Here is a 21,287-nt window from a genome sequence, read left to right as displayed (position 1 = left end):
GATAAACAGATTTATTTCATTGATAATCATTTCTTTAAAATGATTGGGAAAGTACTAACAGACACAGCCCAAAATTGTTACTTACCCGAATTTTGATTTATTCACTACGAAAAATATATTTCGTCTGTGATTTATTCACAGACGAATCATCATCTGTTTTTCCAAGGATGAATTATCCTCTTCATGTCCTTCAGAGAGTTTTCTCAGGGATGAGACCTAGTGCAATCGAATTTTGATATCATAAACCTACTATATTCCGAATTTCGTGAAAATCGTTAGAGCCGTTTCCGAGATCCGTTGAACATAAATAACCAGATAGCCAGATAACCAGATATAGAAATAGAAAAATATAAACAGATATACATAAATTGCTCGCTATTATAATAGGATAACAACTTATAGTCCAGTCAAATGGTCGTTTTTCAGGAAACAGCCCCGAAATAATTTTTTTCGATGGTTCTATATATATTTTGGGGCGCTGAATTCTAATCTGAAATTTGCTGACACACCAGAAGGCGACTTCACCCCAAAATTTTCGATTTTTTCAAGTTTTCCATTTAATCTCGAGAACCTTGGATTTTTCGAGAAAAAGCATTCTCTATATAATATTAAAGATAATAAATTTCCAATGAATTGAGTGGTCGCGCAGGACTACTTTTGGATTTTATATCTGAAGTGTTCCACAAGATACGCAACTTTGAATGTTCGAGAAATTTGTGATATTTTCCCCATTCTCACAGTCTCGCATATGCAACGTTGCGTATCTTGTGGAACACTTCAGATGCAAAATCCAAAAAGTGGTCGAGGTTGTGATGAATTTTCTCTTCTTTTCACTCCCATGAAGTATACTTCTGTTTTCAATACCGTTCAAAAGTTACAGCCAATTGAATGATGATCTTTATTTTCTCATTTTTCTTGCGATTTTACTGTTAATTAAGAGTCTCTAAAATGAGTACAATGCATGATAGAAACTTGCGATTGGTCTTAAATGAGAGAAAATGTCATGCTCTATAAGCTGAGTTACCCTAAATTGATCTTGCATTACTGTTTATATCGAAAAACTGTCGAGACTGTGAAAATGAGAAAAATATCGCATATTTCTTGCAACAGCAAGGAAACTTAAACACAGGACCATTAAAAATTAAAATGAAGCAAAGGAAATCAGAATAATAGTGGATGATGAAGTTATAATTATTTTTGTCAAAGATTCACCTTCAAACTCATAGGCTTAAAATTACTAAAATTCCTGCATACAAAATATTATCAATTGTGCTTATGCTTTATATTGAGTTACACTTAGCAAAATATAACATTGTAAAGGTGGGAAAAATTAACTACATTAGGATATCTCTATTTAATACCTTGATTTTTTAATCATAATTCAAAATGTTGACATAAAATATACAAAAAATCATGCCCCCCCCCAAAATGTTGATGGCGCAAATTGCGCCATGCCCCCCTGTTGCGTACTCCTTTCAAACTTTGATATTGAAATATTATTATTAGCAACTCTTTGGCATGGCTCCCACTGGAGTCTTTAGGTGACATCTTGTCGTTGCGGTGCACGACAGAGTATCGAGTGCTCGCTCGCGTCTACTAGTCTCCCCGTCAGCATGTCACCTCCTTAGAGAGGAGACAAGGTGTCGGCGTCAACCGGTCACCTACAAGAACCGGTTTCAGAGGTAACATCCTGACGTGGGGGGGGGGGGACAAGTTATCGGGGTGACACCCAGACCCCTTGCTATGCTCGCCAGCTGGATCATCCAGTAATAGAATCAACAATTTTTCATTTGAGCTTTTTTCCTTCCGTCAAAAAGTCAAATGAAACTTTCAGGCACGATTCAATTACCAGTTTTTATTGAATTATGTAGGGCAGGGTTGCAAATACTTTATTTTTATCAGAATTAGAGACTTGGTTAGGATATTATGAGAATTATTGTACTTCAGTCTGATAGATCTTTAAAATTTGAAACAGGAGAACTTAACAAACATCCATATTCAACCCTATCAATAATGAATTTGTTTAAGAAATGTAGAAAAATGCTTTGAAAACCTTGAGAAAAGAAACCCTCTAAAAAACACTGAGTAATTCTTGGAAAACGCTGTAAAAGCGAGTATCTTTGGCGTAATTTTGAAGTCCTATCAAGACAAAATTTCCAGACCCTAGCTGAACTTCTGTACCAAATCTGAACATGATCTGTCAATTAGTTCTTGAGAAGGCGTGGAAAACCCTCAAAAACCGCGGAACTTGGGCGTACTTGAAGACTCCCAATACAATATTTTTAATACCTCAGCTGAGCCTGTGTACCAAATTTGAACAATTTCTCTCAATTAGTTGTTGCAAAATGTGAGGAAACGCTGGGAAACCGCAGTAAAACAGCCTATCTTTGGCGTTATTCCGAGTTCTCTTAAGAATCAAGTTCTAGACACTTACTGAACATCTGTACGAAATTTAAACATGAAATGTCCAATAAGTTCTTGAGAAAGTCAAAAACCAACCGCCGATCTTGGGCAGAACTTAGTCGTCTAAACTTTAGGTGGAACTTAACTTACAATATAATATTTTTGTACCTCAGGTCCTCAGGTGAGCCTGTGTACCAAGTTTGAACATTTTTTGCCTATTCTTGAAAAATCTGAGAAAACACAGATTTTGGGCGTATCTTTGGACTTTTTTCAAATCCGTTTATAGTGCGCCCCTAGATGACCAAGTGAACAAACCTGCCAAATTTGAACGTATTTGGTCCAGTAGATTTTTAGCTCTGTTGATTATGAATGAGTGAGTGAGTGAATGAATCAGTGCCATTTCGCCACAGTATACATACAGTATGGAAACTCGACTAGTACCCTGGCGCAAAAATCCGCCATCTTGTTAGGAAGTTCCGCATTGCAATAGTATTGATGGGAGGTTCGGATCACTTTACTGATCCGGATCAATTGATCTTGTTCACTGCCGCGAGCCAATCAGAAGACCAGGATTGGCACTTCCTAAGGTCACGTAACGTGTCTAGTATTTGTGCCATGTAAAAAGCATTGGTTGGATAGGCGTTTGATTGACAGTTACCATTCTGTATCTATTCTGTGATGAGCCGGGATGTCTCTAACCACGCGTCTTGACAAGCCTGCTTACAGCCGCGCGTCTTGAGATGCCTCCAAATAATTGCACCTTTAGTAAAGGGAGGCGATAAAAATGGTTCACACCGGCGCAATTTTCAGCGTCTGGAAACAGGAAAAATCACATTGAGTACTACTATGAAGCACCACTCTATAGCACGAGAACATTTATAGCTGTCGGCCCTAGTGATAAATTTCTAGCAACTTTTTCGAGGTTCATCTTAAACTGTCAGCATTATCTATGAATAACATTCCAGCTCCTCATCCAACGAATGCTGACTTGAGCTCATATTACTTGTGAATGAAGTTATAGGACGGCACAGTTGCCACCTTCCTTTTTTCATCGTCTTCTACAGTCGATAGCTGCAAGTCAAGTCATCTCGGTACTCTAATATCGTGTTGATTCTTGTTGATAATGATCACTCTTTTTTCAAATCTTCATATTCTCCAAGAAAATATATCTTTCCATCATTCAATAATAAATTTCCTTGAATGAGATTGAATATTTTGCTAGTTCATTATACGAGTATATCTTCATAGTCTACAACGATTTGGCAACGGTACCGAGCAGAGGATAGAGCTATCTGTTTTGTTTAATGACCGACAAGAATAGCAAACCAATGTTGATCAGGTGAAACACGTTGTGGACTAGTTTTATATTACAGTAAGAGTGGCCAGCTACTGTATCATAATTATGTCATCTTCTTCAAGCTGAACATAATAGAATTATCACTAATGTTAATGTTCTAGTTTCAACAATACTATTGTAAGAAAGATCTCGAATCAAACCTAGCATTTTTTCATTGTTGATTCCCTTCAAGTAGCAACTTCATCGATAATGATCCGTCTCAACCTACAAACTTATTAATTCTAGAATAATTATCTTAATAGCTGTTTGAGTAACCGTCACCGAACACTTCAATCTTTGTATGTTTTTAAATCTATGAAATTGGGCCACCGCTTAGCCTAGATTTTGAAAAAATAGTTTTTCAGTGATTGACAGCTGAAAACTATTGTGAAAGTGCTGCTAGTTGAATATTGTTTATTTGATAATCTAGTTTCTTATTTGCTCTTTCCAACCACTCCTCTTGAATATTAATCATTTGAGAATTAAGTTGTTTATCTGGTTTTAGTCAATCATCTTGAAAAACAAGATCAATCTTACATCAAAATTCATTTTATTGTTGCAACATTAATAAAATGCTTATTACAAATTAATAAGTAAAAATATACAAAATCATTTCATAATAATATAAACAAAGCATAATTACATGTATATTATTACATTACAAATTTAACAATTCACTTCTATTATTCTGCCATTTTCTATAAGACCATTCAATTTATACGAATAATTACTTTGATTTAACAGGAGTAATAAAGCATTCTTTTTGTTAAGATTATAAACATAGCCATCTAATTGAAGACTGGACAATTTTTTTCTGAATATACAAAAAAACACTTGAAAACATACACACCGTGAATTGTAAAGATTATCAATTGCTTCAAAATAGATTTACAATGTGAGCGACTAGGTACCCCAACAATATTATTCTAACGGCTCGTTTTTGAAAACAAACAGGTTCCAACATTTGTATAATTTCTTCAAGTAAGAATTCCATAAGATGAATGACTATAAAATACATGTGCAATTTGTAAAACAGCTGGATATACAGAAGAGTTAAACAATAAATATTTTTAAAAGATTGAGCAGAAAATATATACCTCTTAAGCTGGCCACTGACGAGCGTTCCAACAAGCCAAATGGCACGGTAGCGTGCCATTGGAACGACGTGAATGGTGAATCGCGCTCGTATTTTGGTGGAGCGACGAGGCTCGATGGAATTCCAACCGGTTGAAAATCCATCGCGCCACGCCAAACCTACGTCACTCCAACTCCTCGTGAATGGGGAATCTCGATGGCATGCTGGAACGACGGAACGACCGTGAATGTGGAAACCTGTGGGTTGTCCCGTCTCAGTGCGTGTCAGACCGTTGACTTGGAAGGATAGATTGCTGTTTTGCTCTTGTTTTGATTGTTGTTTTGTTCTTGTGTTGTCATGAGTTCGAACCGGGATTTTGTAATCTCTGTGATCGAGATGTACAGGGATCATACCTGTTTGTGGAAAATAACAGACCCTGGTTTTCATGACAAGGTAAAAAGGAACGCTGCTCTGGAGATGATCCTTGAGTTTTTCAAAACTGTTGATCCCACAGCTACAAAAGATGTAGTTACTAAGAAGCTCAACTCGATGAGAGGCTCATTTCGGAAGGAAATGAATAAGGTTAGTTGTTATTATCAAGTAGGCTATTTCTGTGTTTTATCGTTTGTATCTCTGTAACTAGAGTCGCTACTAGAGTTGTTGGTTAGGCCTATTAGCATTACATAATTACAAAATTACCCAATAGTTTTAATGGATATACAAAATGTTAATATTGTTGGTTAGGCCTATTAGCATCTTATAATTACAAAATTACCCATTATACAAAAGCATTATGTGAAATACAAATCTATATAAATATCTACATTATTGAAAGAATTTTATTGATTTTTGTATTCAACATATCTACCCCTGAATCTACCCATATCTACCCCAGGTTTCAGGAATAATTACTCCCAATCTCTGCGGTGATATCGCTGTGATGAACTTCAGCTCTTCATAGTTCATCCCGGTGGCCAAGAAACGTAGAGTTGCAGCCAACCTCTCATGGGGAGTAATGCTTGGAAAACGCTGTAAAAGCGCGTATCTTTGGCGTAATTTTGAAGTCCTATCAAGACAAAATTTTCAGACCCTAGCTGAACTTCTGTGCCAAATCTGAACATGATCTGTCAATTAGTTCTTGAGAAGGCGTGGAAAACCCTCAAAAACCGCGGAACTTGGGCGTACTTGAAGACTCCCAATACAACACTTTTAATAGGCTTAACTCAGCTGAGCCTGTGTGCTGAGAAAACACAGATTTTGGGAGTATCTTTGGATTTTTTTCAAATCCGTTCATAGTGCGCCTCTTGATGACCAACTTAACAAACCTGCCAAATTTGAACGTATTTGGTCCTGTAAATTCTAGTTCTGTTGATTATGAATGATTGAGTGAGTGAATGAAGCAGTGCCATTTCGCTTTTATATATATAAATTAATATAAAATTATATAGGCCTAGATGTGCTCTAGCCGGGATGGCCCTAACCAAGCGTCTTGACAAGCCTGCTTACAGCCGCGCGTCTTGAGACGCCTCCAAGTAATTGCACCTTAAGTAAAGGGAGGCGATAAAAATGGTTCACACCGGCGCAATTTTCAGCGTCTGGAAACAGGAAAAATCACATTGAGTACTGCTATGGAGCACCACTATATAGCACTTATAGCACTATAACATTTATAGCTGTCGGCCCTGTGATAAATTTCTAGCAACTTTTTCGAGGTTCATCTTAAACTGTCAGCATTATCTATGAATAACATTCCAGCTCCTCATCCAACGAATGCTGACTTGAGCTCATATTACTTGTGAATGAAGTTATAGGACGGCACAGTTGCCACCTTCCTTTTTTCATCGTCTTTCTACAGTCGATAGCTGCAAGTCAAGTCATCTCGATACTCTAATATCGTGTTGATTCTTGTTGATAATGATCACTCTTTTTTCAAATCTTCATATTCTCCAAGAAAATATATCTTTCCATCATTCAATAATAAATTTCCTTGAATGAGATTGAATATTTTGCTAGTTCATTATACGAGTATATCTTCATAGTCTACAACGATTTGGCAACGGTACCGAGCAGAGGATAGAGCTATCTGTTTTGTTTAATGACCGACAAGAATAGCAAACCAATGTTGATCAGGTGAAACACGTTGTGGACTAGTTTTATATTACAGTAAGAGTGGCCAGCTACTGTATCATAATTATGTCATCTTCAAGCTGAACATAATAGAATTATCACTAATGTGAATGTTCTAATTTCAACAATACTATTGTAAGAAAGATCTCGAACCATACCTAGCATTTTTCCATTGTTGATTCCCTTCAAGTAGCAACTTCATCGATAATGATCCATCTCAACCTACAAACTTATTAATTCTAGAATAATTATCTTAATAGCTGTTTGAGTAACCGTCACCGAACACTTCAATCTTTGTATGTTTTTAAATCTATGAAATTGGGCCACCGCTTAGCCTAGATTTTGAAAAAATAGTTTTTCAGTGATTGACAGCTGAAAACTATTGTGAAAGTGCTAGTTGAATATTGTTTATTTGATAATCTAGTTTCTTATTTGCTCTTTCCAACCACTCCTCTTGAATATTAATCATTTGACAATTAAGTTGTTTATCTGGTTTTAGTCAATCATCTTGAAAAACAAGATCAATCTTACATCAAAATTCATTTTATTGTTGCAACATTAATAAAATGCTTATTACAAACATTAATAAGTCAAAATATACAAAATCATTCCATAATAATATAAACAAAGCATAATTACATGTATATTATTACATTACAAATTTAACAATTCACTTCTATTATTCTGCCATTTTCTATAAGACCATTCAATTTATACGAATAATTACTTTGATTTAACAGGAGTAATAAAGCATTATTTTTGTTAAGATTATGAACATAGCCATTTAATTGAAGACTGGACAATTTTTTTCTGAATATACAAAAAACACTTGAAAACATACACACCGTGAATTGTAAAGATTATCAATTGCTTCAAAATAGATTTACAATGTGAGCGACTAGGTACCCCAACAATTATTCTTACGGCTCGTTTTTGAAAACAAACAGGTTCCAACATTTGTATAATTTCCTCAAGTAAGAATTCCATTAGTTGAATGACTATAATATATATGTGCAATTGTAAAACAGCTGGATATACAGAAGAGTTAAACAATAAATATTTTTAAAAGATTGAGCAGAAATATACCTCTTAGAAACCAAATTTATGTGAGACTCCCACTTTACTTTGAACTACGATAAACTACCATGGGTGTGTTTAGATGTTTACTATTGGTGTCTAGAAGAAAAAATCGAAATTTCAACCCATTGATTATTTATTATTCGAATAATTTAATCAATCCGGCTTAAATAATCACTTGATTGTTGGAACGACGTTTTATTTCATTAGACTGGATATTTTAAGTCATAAAACCCACATATAGATCAGATTCTGAACCTTTCTTATTTTCTAAATTGAACATAATGAATAAGCTACTGTAATTGAATAAATATTGCAAATTTATAAGCATATTCCATGCATTTTAAGTATTTTTTGTTTTAATATCATAACTCGGTTGATGTAACCCTTGATTAGTCTTCCTTCTATTTTTACTATTCCTATGCATTTTTCTTTCGCCCTATAAGTATCACAGTACATTAGGTGCTACACTTTCAATCAAGTTGTTCAACTTGATTGTTCAATTATATTTTTCATTCAGGAACTGTCTGTGCGTTGGTACTTAAATTATAGGTCCTTACATTTCTCATCATTAAAGGCAGTGAATTCGAAATCCTTTCCCAAAAATGGATACATATACAGAGTGAGTCGTATGTATGGGAACCCTTCAATAAATTTGACTATTGTAGATATAATACTGTAACTTTCATGATAAGTTATTGCTCAAATACTCTACCTTTGATGTACAACTGAATTTCAACCCCTCATAAGGGGGTGACTTAGGGGTTGTAACTCGAATATTTTAAATGTAAACACCCATTGTGTGGTACATTATTTCAAAGGCCTTTTTGAAACAAAAAAGATGGCATCGACAAAAATGATCTATGATACTTGTATCCAAAATGGCGGCTGATTGAAGTTTGAGTTTTTAAAGAAATAATTGATGAATTTCAATCAGCCGCCATTTTGGATAAAAGTATCACAGAGCATTTTTATTTAAGTGATCTTTCTAGTTTTGAGAAGGCCTTTAAAATGATGTATCACACAATGGGTGTTTACGTTAAAATATTCGAGTTACAACCCCTTTGAAATTCAGTTATACATCAAAAGGTAGAGTATTTGACGAATAACTTATCCTGAAAGTTACAGTATTATATCTACAACAGTCTCCGATGTATTGAAGCGTTCCCATACATATGACTCACTCTGTATACTCAAACTGTACAGTCTCATAAGAAATCATCACAGTTATACCACTATTAGTCAGTCGTATTTTATTCCATATTATCGTTCAGTTCCGAAGAAAATTTCTTGAGTTTATATGCATCTCACTTTTGTGGATAGTCTCTTATAGTTTCTTCAACATTCAAGTCAGGTATAAATGTTTTGTTGAACACATGAATAAGAAATCGAATCTTATCACTCACGCACAAACCCAGGGCTTATGTGGCCATCATTGTCAGTCAACAAAAACTAGAATAAGTAATCCAATGAAGTAGAAAATGTAGAATGATTGTTTTAAACTTATCAACATCTAATCATTATCCAGAAGATTATGTAGGCATCACTCTCAGCAACCAAAACATACAATAATACATCGAATGAAGTGAAATCGATAGTGAAATTTTTCAACGATAAAAAATACAATTAAGTAATAGTATATAAATGATTGATTTGTTTTGTAGATCGCATGTCAGTTTCGGACTGGACGGGCCACATCAGATGCAGCAGCAGGCTCACTTGCATGTCGTCGCCAAGAATCTCTACTCCCAGGACAGCCAGCGCACCCCTGTTCCCTATGGAGTCCTTGACAGGCGCATGGTCAGTACAATCACACTTCATTTTTTTATTGTAGAGCAATCTCCACCAGAGTGGCATATTTTTCACAAAAATAATACAAAGTTGGACATTAAAGAAAAGGTATTGTTTGCTGAAGATTGCTAAACATTCACTCCTGAGGTAAAAATCAAATTTCGGATAGGAGGAGATCTTTGCATAATTTCTCTACAAACCATACGAGTTTTTGAACCATAGAAAACAAGTTCTAAAACAACGTTTTATAAAAATCAAGTCATAGCTTTTTTTTTGTCAAAAGTCTCTAAGAACTAAAAATAATTATTTCTATTACAGTACTTGAAATGTCAAGTTATAAATTTTGTTTGTCATTGTTTCCTCGTAAGAAAACTGTTAAGCGATGTTTTATTTAAATTCAATCCTTGGCTTTTGTTTGTCAAGAGTCTCTATGAACTATAGAACAATTTCTTAATAAAAAATCAATTAGAATAGTTTTTCTATGTGTTTTTGTTATCTTCTAAGTAAAGAATAAACTTTTATCTCATTCACATTTTATTCTCTTGTTAAGTTGTATCCATCAAGTTATCCGGTTGAAATTCTTAGCTAACGTTGCCTAGAAAAGTTGTAATAATACAAATATAATGTATGTAATAATACACTATTGGAAAATTGGAGTTCATAAACTGAAACAATTTAGCTATGATGAGTTTTAGTCGATCCGTTTCAAACTGATAAGAGCAAGAATAATTAGCCCAATTCTTCCTTATTTCAGTCATTGTTGTGTAAAAGTAGTGTGTTATTTAAATCTCAGACCTTCCTTCTTTAAAGCACCTTCCTTCTTGAATCTTAATTTACTATGTGCTTGAATTATTACTTATTGTATTGTATTACTTTACGATGCTTTGTAACGCTACTCCATTCATAAATTTTAGAACCGCCATTTTTCAGTTCATGTAATCATTGTAATTAAACTGGCTTATTAAAAGACATGAACTATAAGCCTGACTCAAATTATCGTTGTTTTTAAATATGAATGTAATTTCATAATTTCAATGTTGCAAAAATCCATTTTTGATACAGTATTAAATACTCACGGATCACTTCATCTATTAAATAGATATTTGTTTAACTTGTTTGCGAAAACGCTAATTGCTAAACGTGATAAAATTTCAATTCTGTAATAATCAAGAAAGTAATTCTGAAAATTACGGATTTCAGACTAATATAGGACATATATATTAAAAAAAAAAAACATTTTTCAAGTATCAGTCATATCTTTTTCGTATTTGAATATAATGTAAATTTATCATCATGTTAATAATTGTTTTGCTTTCTTACTTACCTACTCTTCTACCTTGCGGTGTAGAGTTTACGAGAGATTTCCATCTATCACGATCCTGCGCCAAACGGCCAATCACTCTCTAATCACCACCCTAGCCTCCAAATTTCTCCGGAGGTCATCAGACAATCTTTTCCTCGGTCTTCCTGCTCGCCTTCACATTCCTATATCACTTTTGATATGGTACTGGCCCAATCTCCTCGCCCATCCTTATTACGTGGCCCACCATCTAAGCTGCCCTTCCTTAATCCTCTGAGTGATTGGATTAGAGTTGACCACAGCTCTTATAGCCTGATTTCTCAGTCGGTCTCTTCTTGTCTTCCCAATCACTCTCTGTAGGAAGCGCATTTCTTGGGACTGCAGCTTACACTTACTTTTTTCTGTCAAAGTCCACATCTCGGAAGAGTATAACAAAGTAGGAACATATGTGGACCAGAAGACTGCCATTTTAGCTTTCTGGCTGACATTTTTCATGTTAAGGAACCCTCTTGTTTTGTTTTCTACTAATTATTTTATCTTCCAACTGAATTATTCTAGCAATTTTATCTGATTTTGTAGGGAACGAATCAGAAAGATGCAAACTGCGCAACTTGTGGAAAAGGCTTGAGTGACTGCATCGGCCATTTCGGCTACATCGATTTGGAGCTGCCTGTCTTCCATGTCGGCTACTTCAGATGTGTGATCAATGTACTTCAGACAATCTGCAAGGTATGACTTTCCATCAAAACACTTAAGAATATTTCAATAAACATGCATTCAAATGTAGATACTTTTTCTCCTACTTAGTTAATTTCTTACTTGCTACTCAGAAACTAGATACTCATTCACTTTCTCTATCATTCATCTTATTATTCACTGGCAGGTAACCCGTGCTCCGCAAGGTCCTATTTTGAAACTTGGCAAACTGAAAACTTGACGTACTGAAATCCGGAAAATTTTTAAATAAGCCTATAACCATCCTCGGTAAATTAAGAATCAATATGCAAAATTTCAAGTTAATCAGTCCAGTAGATCAGACGTGATGATGTGTCATTCGTGAATTTCCCATCCCGTACGTGTATAAGCCAATTCTTTCTTATATTATATTATAGATGATTTATTTATTTTCCTGAGATACATATGAGAGCACAAAGGATAATATCCCATAATTGCTCTCTTAACATATAATACAAGTAAACAAATGAAAACGAAATATTTTATACAAATATTGAAAGAAATAAAAAGTCTTTACGAAAAGTTTTTCTGAAAAATATCCAGTACAGAAAACAGAACTCCTGAAAACAGATTATGTTACTGATAAAATGATTGTCTGTTGCAGAACCCTCTATGTGCTCGGGTCCTTCTGAATCAGAAAGAAAGGTTGCACTATTACCAGAAAATCCGGAATGGAAAGCTGTCCTTTCTGCAGCAGAAAGCGTTGAGAAAGCAAATTCAGGAAAAGGCGAAAAAATGCTTCGTTTGCCCGGAGTGTGGAGACATCAATGGTGTTGTCAAGAAATGTGGCTTGCTCAAGATCATGCACGAAAAGTACAGAAACAAGAAGGCGGAGGGTGTCATGAAAGAGAAACTTGGTAAGTGCTTTATTTTGTTAGGCTATATTGTTGCTTGAGAATTTTTTATTCATTTTTTGTTGATAATTTTTCAAGTAGTTTATTTAAAATCGCTCAATAGCAAATTTGTAATTGAAACTAATATTTAAAATTATCAAGTCTTCAAATGTAAGAATCATTTTTTTCAACCTCCGATCACACACAATATTGTATTATCGTAATTTGAATTGTATTTCAACAATTACATTTTCAATAATTCTTCAGTTCATTAAATTCAAAATGCAATATATTCATATAATAATATATCAATAATTCATATTGCCTGTTAATATATTGTAACGTATTGTATAAGCCAGCTTGTTTAAATATGATCTCTCTTCACCTCGTTATAAAATTATAATGGATGTAAACTCTGTTTCAATGAAAGCTTAGGATATTTCCAGTCTGTTTCGTATCTGTTCGGTGGGACTGAGTGGGAATAGTTACTAGCGTTATTCACTTTACTCTGAATATTTATATGCCATTCGTTTATGCCCTTATGTGAAAATATAGTAAGTGGGTGAATATAGTTGAAAATATGTAAGTTTTGGTTACATGGAAAATATGCAAGCAAATTTTAATTCTATTCGATTGGTATCCTGTGACTCTCTGCCATCACTCAAGGTTCTCTTTTGTTGACAGTGCTGAAGGAAATTTAATTTGCAGTACAGTTTTGTATGCTACAAATTATGTTTTATCCATAGTGTTTGCAACTTATTTCCTTTTGCAAACTAGCAGGTAAACCGAGCTCGGAAAGGGTCTAAATAGAAACTTGACCTACTGAAATCTTGAATAATTTAAAATAGGCCTATAACCATCCTCGGTAAATTAAGAATATATATGTAAAATTTGAAGTTAATCAGACCAGTAGTTCAGACGTGATTATACGTCATTCGTGAATTTCCTATCCCGTACATGTTTAAGCCAATTCTTTCCTTTTTTTACTAGTAGTTCTGTGAACAGTAGACCTCCCGCAGTTATAAACCACAGCCTCCTCTTATACTGTCCATCAGAGTAAATTCTGTCTGTATGTCATGTCGGCGAGATATCGGTGTGAAAACGGCCAATGGCTGTTGAGGTTGGTGTATCAAAAATGCAAACATCAAAAGCTAATCTCCTTCAAGACATGGTACTGGCAACAGGTCAGCCCGAGTTCAAAGCAGAGAAAGGTCGAGAGACAATACTGTGTTATTTTAGTTATTAATAATTGCATGCAATCAATAATTCATTTAATAGTGCATAAAAATTACATTCAATGAGGCATGCAATTAATAGTCCACACAGCAGCTGATTTTTTACCAAGTTACATTGAGATATTGAATTGCATGCGTCATGGCATGCAATTTATAATCCACTCGACAGCTGATTTATGATGTTAGTAATAATAACAATAATAATTCTATAGTCTGATTTTTACTCTTATATTGGCGTATGAAGGAGACTCCTTTCCTTTTATATATTATCCTTGAAATTCAAAATTTTCAAAAACCTTGTATATACGTCGACGCGCAATTTAAAAAGGAGCATACCTGTCAAATTTCATGAAAATCTATTGCTATTATTTATATCTAAATGCGCAACATATAAACATAAGAGACATGCAAAACCGTCGACTTGAATCTTAGACCTCACTTCGCTTGGTCAATTATAGATTATAGATTGATATATGAATTTCAATTTGAATGTTGTGTGTTGTTGCAGCGGAATACAACGAGGTGTGCCAGTACAACGCGGAGATCGAGAACAACCGGAAGTATGGCCTGTCGAAAGTGCTGAACCCGCAGGAAGTGTTGCGCCTGCTGCAAGCCATCCCCACCACCGATGTGCCCCTCCTCCTCATGAACGCCGCCATCTCCCTCCCCTCCGACCTGCTGCTCACGCGCATTCCTGTGCCTCCCATCTGCATTCGGCCCAGTGTCATTTCCGACCTCAAATCTGGCACGTGAGTCGAACATCAATTCCTCAACAAATATTAATATTCAAAATAATACAATATTTAAAATTTTATTTGCATAAATATTTATAAATAATACAAAAATAGTGTTTAATTCAAAAATGTTAGTGACACATAACCTAGCTACATGTAGACTGTCGTATGAATAAGAATTAGAACCGTTTTGGCCTTAAGCCTGTGGTACTTTTCTGGAAGTTGTGTTATGTTGAATGAATAAATAATACTATAATTATATAAAAAATAGCTACATAAATAATAAATTAGAAGAAAAGTAAACTTTTGAAGAGTATACATTTGAAGGCTCACAGATACTCCACGAAGAGCACATTTCCTTTGCTTCAGCTCGAGTTCAGTTTAAATTAATAAAATATTATTGAAAAAACTAACAAAATTATCAACATTTGAAATAATACATTATTTATAACCAACTTTGCATAAATATAAATTTATAATACCATAATTTTATAAAAATTAGTTACTTAAAGATGAATGAAAAAAGGGAAAAGCCTACTATTTATTTGCTCTACAGCTATTTATTTGAAAAGTATACATTTAAAGGCTCACAGAAACTCTAAGAAGAATACACTCTATGAAGAACACATTGTCTGTGCTTTAGCTTGAGTTCAGTTTAAATTAATACCTGAATAAGAAAAAATATTATTGAAAAAACCTGTTTTTCTGATAGTTAAAGCCCTCGTAAGCTTTAGCCTTGTGTATGAGTAATATTTTTATGAGAGGTGAACAGACCCTGACTGACAGAGATACCCTCAAGTAAACTCTGACCTTCCGTTGGAACTCTGTCTTCTCTAGGACAGCTCGAAGATTTCATACATTCATCACAAGAAATTTGAAATGAATTTTATAATTTTAGTTTGGATTGTATTCCACACAACTTGTTAATTTCAGGAACGAGGATGATCTGACAATGAAGCTGTCGGAAATAGTGTTTATAAACGATGTGATCATGAAGCATCGACTGTCTGGAGCCAAGGCGCAGATGATCAACGAAGACTGGGAGTTTTTGCAATTGCATTGTGCGCTATACATTAATAGTGAGACATCGGGTATTCCTCTCAATATGCAGGTAAAGCAAAAACTCTTATCATTTTTTATATTGTGGTATGAATTGTTTGTTTTTGTATTGATTGATATTATATTGATTCTTTATTGATTCATACAAGTACATCATCAAAAATGATAGGGAGAGAAAAATAAGGTAACCTTGTGTTATTCCTCTCCCAAATTTAGATAAGGTTACACATAGTCCGAAATAGGTTGAGTTCTTAATTATTTTCACGAAGTAGTAGATTTTTAAATCTAGATGCTTCACAGGGTTAACAGCTAGATGGAAATTCGATGAGAACTACTATCCAAAAATTAGTTGCCAGCCCGGGAATCGAACCCGGTACCTCCCAATTGCTAGTCAGGAATGCTTACCCTTACACCAAACTGACAATCTCCGGATAGCAGCGCTCATTTTATACAAAGCCATAGCGGCCAAACAGTTACAGATGGAATTAAATAGAGAATGCATTTATTCAAATGCTAATTAATATATAATTATTATTTAACGAAAATCCTAAATAAATGCTATAAATTACCCCGAAGACTTCTGCTACTGCAGACATTGACAACAGGGTTAACAGCTAGATGGAAATTCGATGAGAACTACTATGCATTCCAGACTAGCAATTGGGAGGTACCGGGTTCGATTCCCGGGCTGGCAACTAATTTTTGGATAGTAGTTCTCATCGAATTTCCATCTAGCTGTTAACCCTGTTGTCAATGTCTGCAGTAGCAGAAGTCTTCGGGGTAATTTATAGCATTTATTTAGGATTTTCGTTAAATAATAATTAAATATTTTTCATAATAATGTAACAATAATATACTTATAATATGATAACATTACCTCAGCAATTATAAAATAATTCTATTAAAATTGACAACCTGGACAAACCATTGCTTTTTACACAAACAATTTTAATAGTTCTATAGATTTTTATGACCTTTATGTATTCTTGTTATTGTATAAGTTGTCAAAATTTTGTTACTGTATAGGTTGTCATGTTTGTCAGTTGTTTACTCAATTATTTAATTTAATTATACATTATTTCTTGTCTTGCAGCCCAAGAAGTCGAGTAGAGGACTGGTACAAAGGCTTAAAGGAAAACAAGGTCGATTCCGTGGCAACCTTTCTGGAAAACGTGTAGATTTCTCTAGTAGAACTGTAATCTCCCCTGATCCGAATCTCCGAATTGAACAGGTAATTTAAATTCTTAAAGACTATTTATCTTGCGATGGTTGGGAATGGTTCCAAGTACCAAGTTACCTTTTTTTCATTGAAGAAGAAATGAATTTTTAATGAAAAAATGGAAGTTTCTATTCACAAAATGTTTGTCATGATAAGATACTATTTCAATTCACAAATCGCATATAGTTTTTCATCCAATTGAGTGCGTTGAGCTTTTGCTGTGTCTTTGGTACAAGGTTGCAATGAGAGCACTACACAGTATGATGTATGTGCAGAAGGATGGATGGTATGGAATTCAATTCAGAGTGGACAGGAGCATGCGTTTGAACTTGGAACTCTTGAACTGATTTTTGTTTAAATTTCATTTTTCTTTGTTGTTGTTTACCTCAGCTGCTTTAGACTTAGGACTATGTTCTGTTTTCATGACTTTGTCAATACATGTAGTTTTCAACGATAATAGACAATAAAAACATTTGATTAGACCAGCAAAGTCCTTACAACAAATGGTCTGCTAGTAGTCTTGACCGGCTTACTTGTACTCCATTCCACATTTTTTCACAGGAGAGCGCAAAAAACTGAATAATTACAATCGTCTGGAGAGACATTTGGTTTCATTTTTTAGATATTGTAACTGTGGTCTAGTTTGTAGCCAATAGTTTGGATCGAATTTATTTTACTTGTGGTTTTTCTCTTACTGATCGGCATTTCCATTATTTCAATGGAACTTGAAAGTGCTCCAGTGATTAAGCAAAAAAATCGTTAATTCATTTCAGAAAACTGCAGCATGTTAGTGAATAAATGAACCAATCTGAAGTTATTGGATCAAGAAATTCACATCTTTTATTTATTTGACCTATTCTTCTTGTTAATTCGTGAACCTTCTTCAGGTTGGTGTGCCTGTGCATGTGGCCAAAATCCTCACGTTCCCGGAGAGAGTTCACTCAGCCAACATGGCGCTGATGAAGGAACTGATCATTAACGGGCCGGATGTACATCCAGGTGCAAACTTTGTCGAGCAGAAAGGCTCCAAACTGAAGACTTTCCTTCGCTACGGCAACAGGATGAAAGTTGCTCAAGAACTCAAGGTTTGTATTCTATTTTAATTCAATTATTCAACTAGGGAAGGTGAACATTTCATATTATTCAATATAAGTTTTCTATAATTAATTGAAAGTTTATTTTGATTGAATTTAAGAACTGTATGTCTTGATGTTTATCTTACATCTTTCTATTCATATTCAATTGGAGAAACCAAGACCCTCATAGTTTCCAGCTTTCAGAATGGACTATCTGTTCTAAATTTCTGTTTCATGGAAATTTAAAAGTACTGTAATACAGGAAAAAGTTTTCCTCTCACAAAAAATGTATAGAACGCCGAGCTATGTGACTATTTTATGTGTATTTTGTGTGGAGGATCTTATTCCTACATGATGTAACTTGATTCAGGCATACTGATTATTATGGAATCTCATAATACAGAAAAAACATGTCACACATTTTAATCTTTCTGTGAATCGACAGACTATCTATGGCTAGTGTTTGGGAGAATTTTCTTATATTATAGGACAAGTTAATGTTTTCAGACCCTAGTCATTAATAAATTATGTGGGACATCTACTTGTTCATTAAACAAAAACCTCATGAGGAATATTTTACTAGTCATGCAATTTTATATTTTTCTTATAACACGTAACTGTGCTATAACTTTCACGTCTTAGCAGTAACCCATACGTGTTGCCGCTTCAGTTTCTGAAGTACACTGACTGATAACTAAATATTTCTTGCGTCAATTCCAGTCGTCAATTATTGTTTAATTTCCAAGGAACATTGTAATCTAAGTTTATTATACCTTATTAATTTTGTGCAACATTGTAATGTAAGTTTATTATTTATTCATTTTGTCTAAATATTCTGAATACTATGTTTGCTTTTCAGGAAGGAGATATTGTGGAACGTCATCTAAGAGATGACGATATAGTATTATTCAACAGGCAGCCTAGTCTTCACAAACTGAGTATAATGTCGCATAAAGCAAAAGTGTTGGAGCATCGAACATTCAGGTTAGCCAAGTATTCACGAAATTTCCGTTCATTCGCTCATTCCATACTTACTTTTTGTACATTATTTAATACTTAGCTCTTGTACAAGTGTCTAATTCTAAATTATGTATTTCTACTTTAGTTTTATTTTTTATTCTCTTGTTTCAGATAATTTTGAACAAGAAACTCATAACTTTCCAATTCACTATTAATATTATTTAAAAATTGAGAATAGATAAAAAATAAACATTCAAAAACTGACTTTACGTAGTGCTCCGCTGACTTACAGATTTATAATTTCTTATTTGATACGATATTGTTCGTTTTTGTATTGTTTCCAGATTCAACGAATGTGTTTGCACTCCTTACAACGCAGACTTCGATGGAGATGAAATGAATCTCCATCTGCCTCAAACTGAAGAAGCCAGAGCTGAAGCGCATATTCTTATGGGGGTGAGTAATCATTTTATGATACTGTGAATCTTTTAATTATTCAGTTTATAATTTTCTCTTTGGTGATTTTCTATTATTAAACAGAAATTATCGATAAGAATAGATTTCTCACAATATAAGTTACTTTATGTTGACTTTTACAAGATTTAATATGCCTGCATAAAGTCATGCTATAAGCTATCTTTAATCAGAAGATTCCTAACATTCTGGGCCGTTATCAATAATAATAAGAATCATTATTATCATAATAATATAGTGTGGCTAAGGTATGATATTAGAGTTTCCAAGACCTGATCAATTTCAGGGCCTCTAACATGACCTAGCCGGGACCAACGGTGAACGTGTCCATCTGAAACACGGGAGTGGCCCAAGAAAAATATATTTCTCGCACTGGGATTTGAACCCGGATCTCTGTATTATAGAACCAGGGTCTAATCCACTCGCCTACATCCACCATTCACCCCAGCAGTCATTACATTTCCTTCACATTGTTTATCAAATTAGTTTAGCAATCCTATTTCTTTTGAATTTTTTATGCAGTTCACAATTTTTTCATCCTGCTCTAGATTACATTGAACAATCCTATTTATCATATCCAATTTAGTTTTAATTGTGTTTCATAAGTGATAATTGCATTATGTCGAATTTCGACTGCTCCTCCTTGGCAGAACAAATCAAACCTGGTGACACCGAGGAACGGGGAACTGTTGATCGCCGCCACACAGGACTTCATCACCGGCTCCTATCTGCTGACTCAGAAGGACACCTTTCTCGGCAAAGAGGAGGCATGTCAGCTGGTCGCCACTCTCTTTGCTGGCGAAGATGTATTCCTACACGTCGACCTTCCTCCGCCTGCCATTCGCAAGGTTTGTTCCACGATCAGTATTCACTACAAACTCGATACCCACTTTCACTCATTCATTCATTCTGGGTACCCACTTTTCCATTATTTCCATTCATGATTCTGCACCTTGAATAAAGTGTACTACGACACGTATATTATGATAGTAGCTTTTGGAATTTATAGAATTCTTCAATGCAATATCAGTATCCATAATTCGATCCCACTTTCATTCATAAATTATTATCTATTTATTAATTCCATTTTTGTCTTCGTACATTGAATATAGTATAGTACCGTCTGACGGTGTCTATTAAACTAAAATTCATTATAATTATTCTTCAAGGTTGTATCTACTATCCTGTATTCATAAACGATTCTAAGAACGTTCTCAGCCAAACATGATTATCTTGGTTGTCCATTGTCTAGCAGGTGTAGACACAGGATTGATAGAGGTGATGATTGCAAGTGTTGGTATATTTATCACGTTCCTATCGCAGTGTTGTCTTGAGTTATCCAATGGCCGTTTTCACACTTAGATAGATAGATAGATAGATAGATATATTTCTCGATCCATGAAACATCTATAGATGCATGAGATCACGTCAAAATATTAGAACACATACATAATAGAGTACTAGTCAAATTAATATGCCTTTATGGTTTCAATGGTTTTTATAGCATTACAGGTCTAAGCTGGATTCAGGCAGCTCAAAAAACTCGTCAACATGATAGAAGGGGTTAGCGCAGAGCCACGTATGTAGTTTTTTTGAACTCTATGGTTCTCATGTCTCTAAACTTGAGGGGTAATTTATTAAATAAACGTCTACCCATTATCAGATGGCTGGACCTTAGCCTTTCCAGACGGACAAAAGGAATGTTGATGTCATGACTATGTCGAGTATTAATCCCATGAACGTTCGATCTACATTGGAGCGTTTTTCTACACTTATGAGTGTGAACAAGGCTACTGAATATATACAGATTCACTACCGTAAGAATGCCAAGCTCAACAAAAAGTGGCTTACAG

General features: G+C 34.5%; 1 protein-coding gene across 1 annotated transcript in view; it reads left to right on the top strand.

Annotated features, from left to right (window-relative positions):
• Positions 1 to 21,287, top strand: part of LOC111045007 (DNA-directed RNA polymerase III subunit RPC1) — a 55,512-nt gene that overhangs the window by 3,044 nt on the left and 31,181 nt on the right. The window contains 10 exon segments of the mRNA XM_022330310.2: positions 9,683 to 9,818; positions 11,689 to 11,838; positions 12,449 to 12,701; positions 14,421 to 14,661; positions 15,580 to 15,757; positions 16,799 to 16,936; positions 17,812 to 18,009; positions 18,860 to 18,984; positions 19,305 to 19,416; positions 20,085 to 20,282. Coding sequence (XP_022186002.2) covers positions 9,683 to 9,818; positions 11,689 to 11,838; positions 12,449 to 12,701; positions 14,421 to 14,661; positions 15,580 to 15,757; positions 16,799 to 16,936; positions 17,812 to 18,009; positions 18,860 to 18,984; positions 19,305 to 19,416; positions 20,085 to 20,282 — 1,729 coding nt within the window.

This window comes from Nilaparvata lugens, chromosome 2 (assembly GCF_014356525.2).
Source record: "Nilaparvata lugens isolate BPH chromosome 2, ASM1435652v1, whole genome shotgun sequence".
NCBI classification, from domain to species: Eukaryota; Metazoa; Arthropoda; class Insecta; order Hemiptera; family Delphacidae; genus Nilaparvata; species Nilaparvata lugens.
Note: the sequence above shows the minus strand (reverse complement) of the source record. Positions and strands in the feature narration are given on the sequence as shown.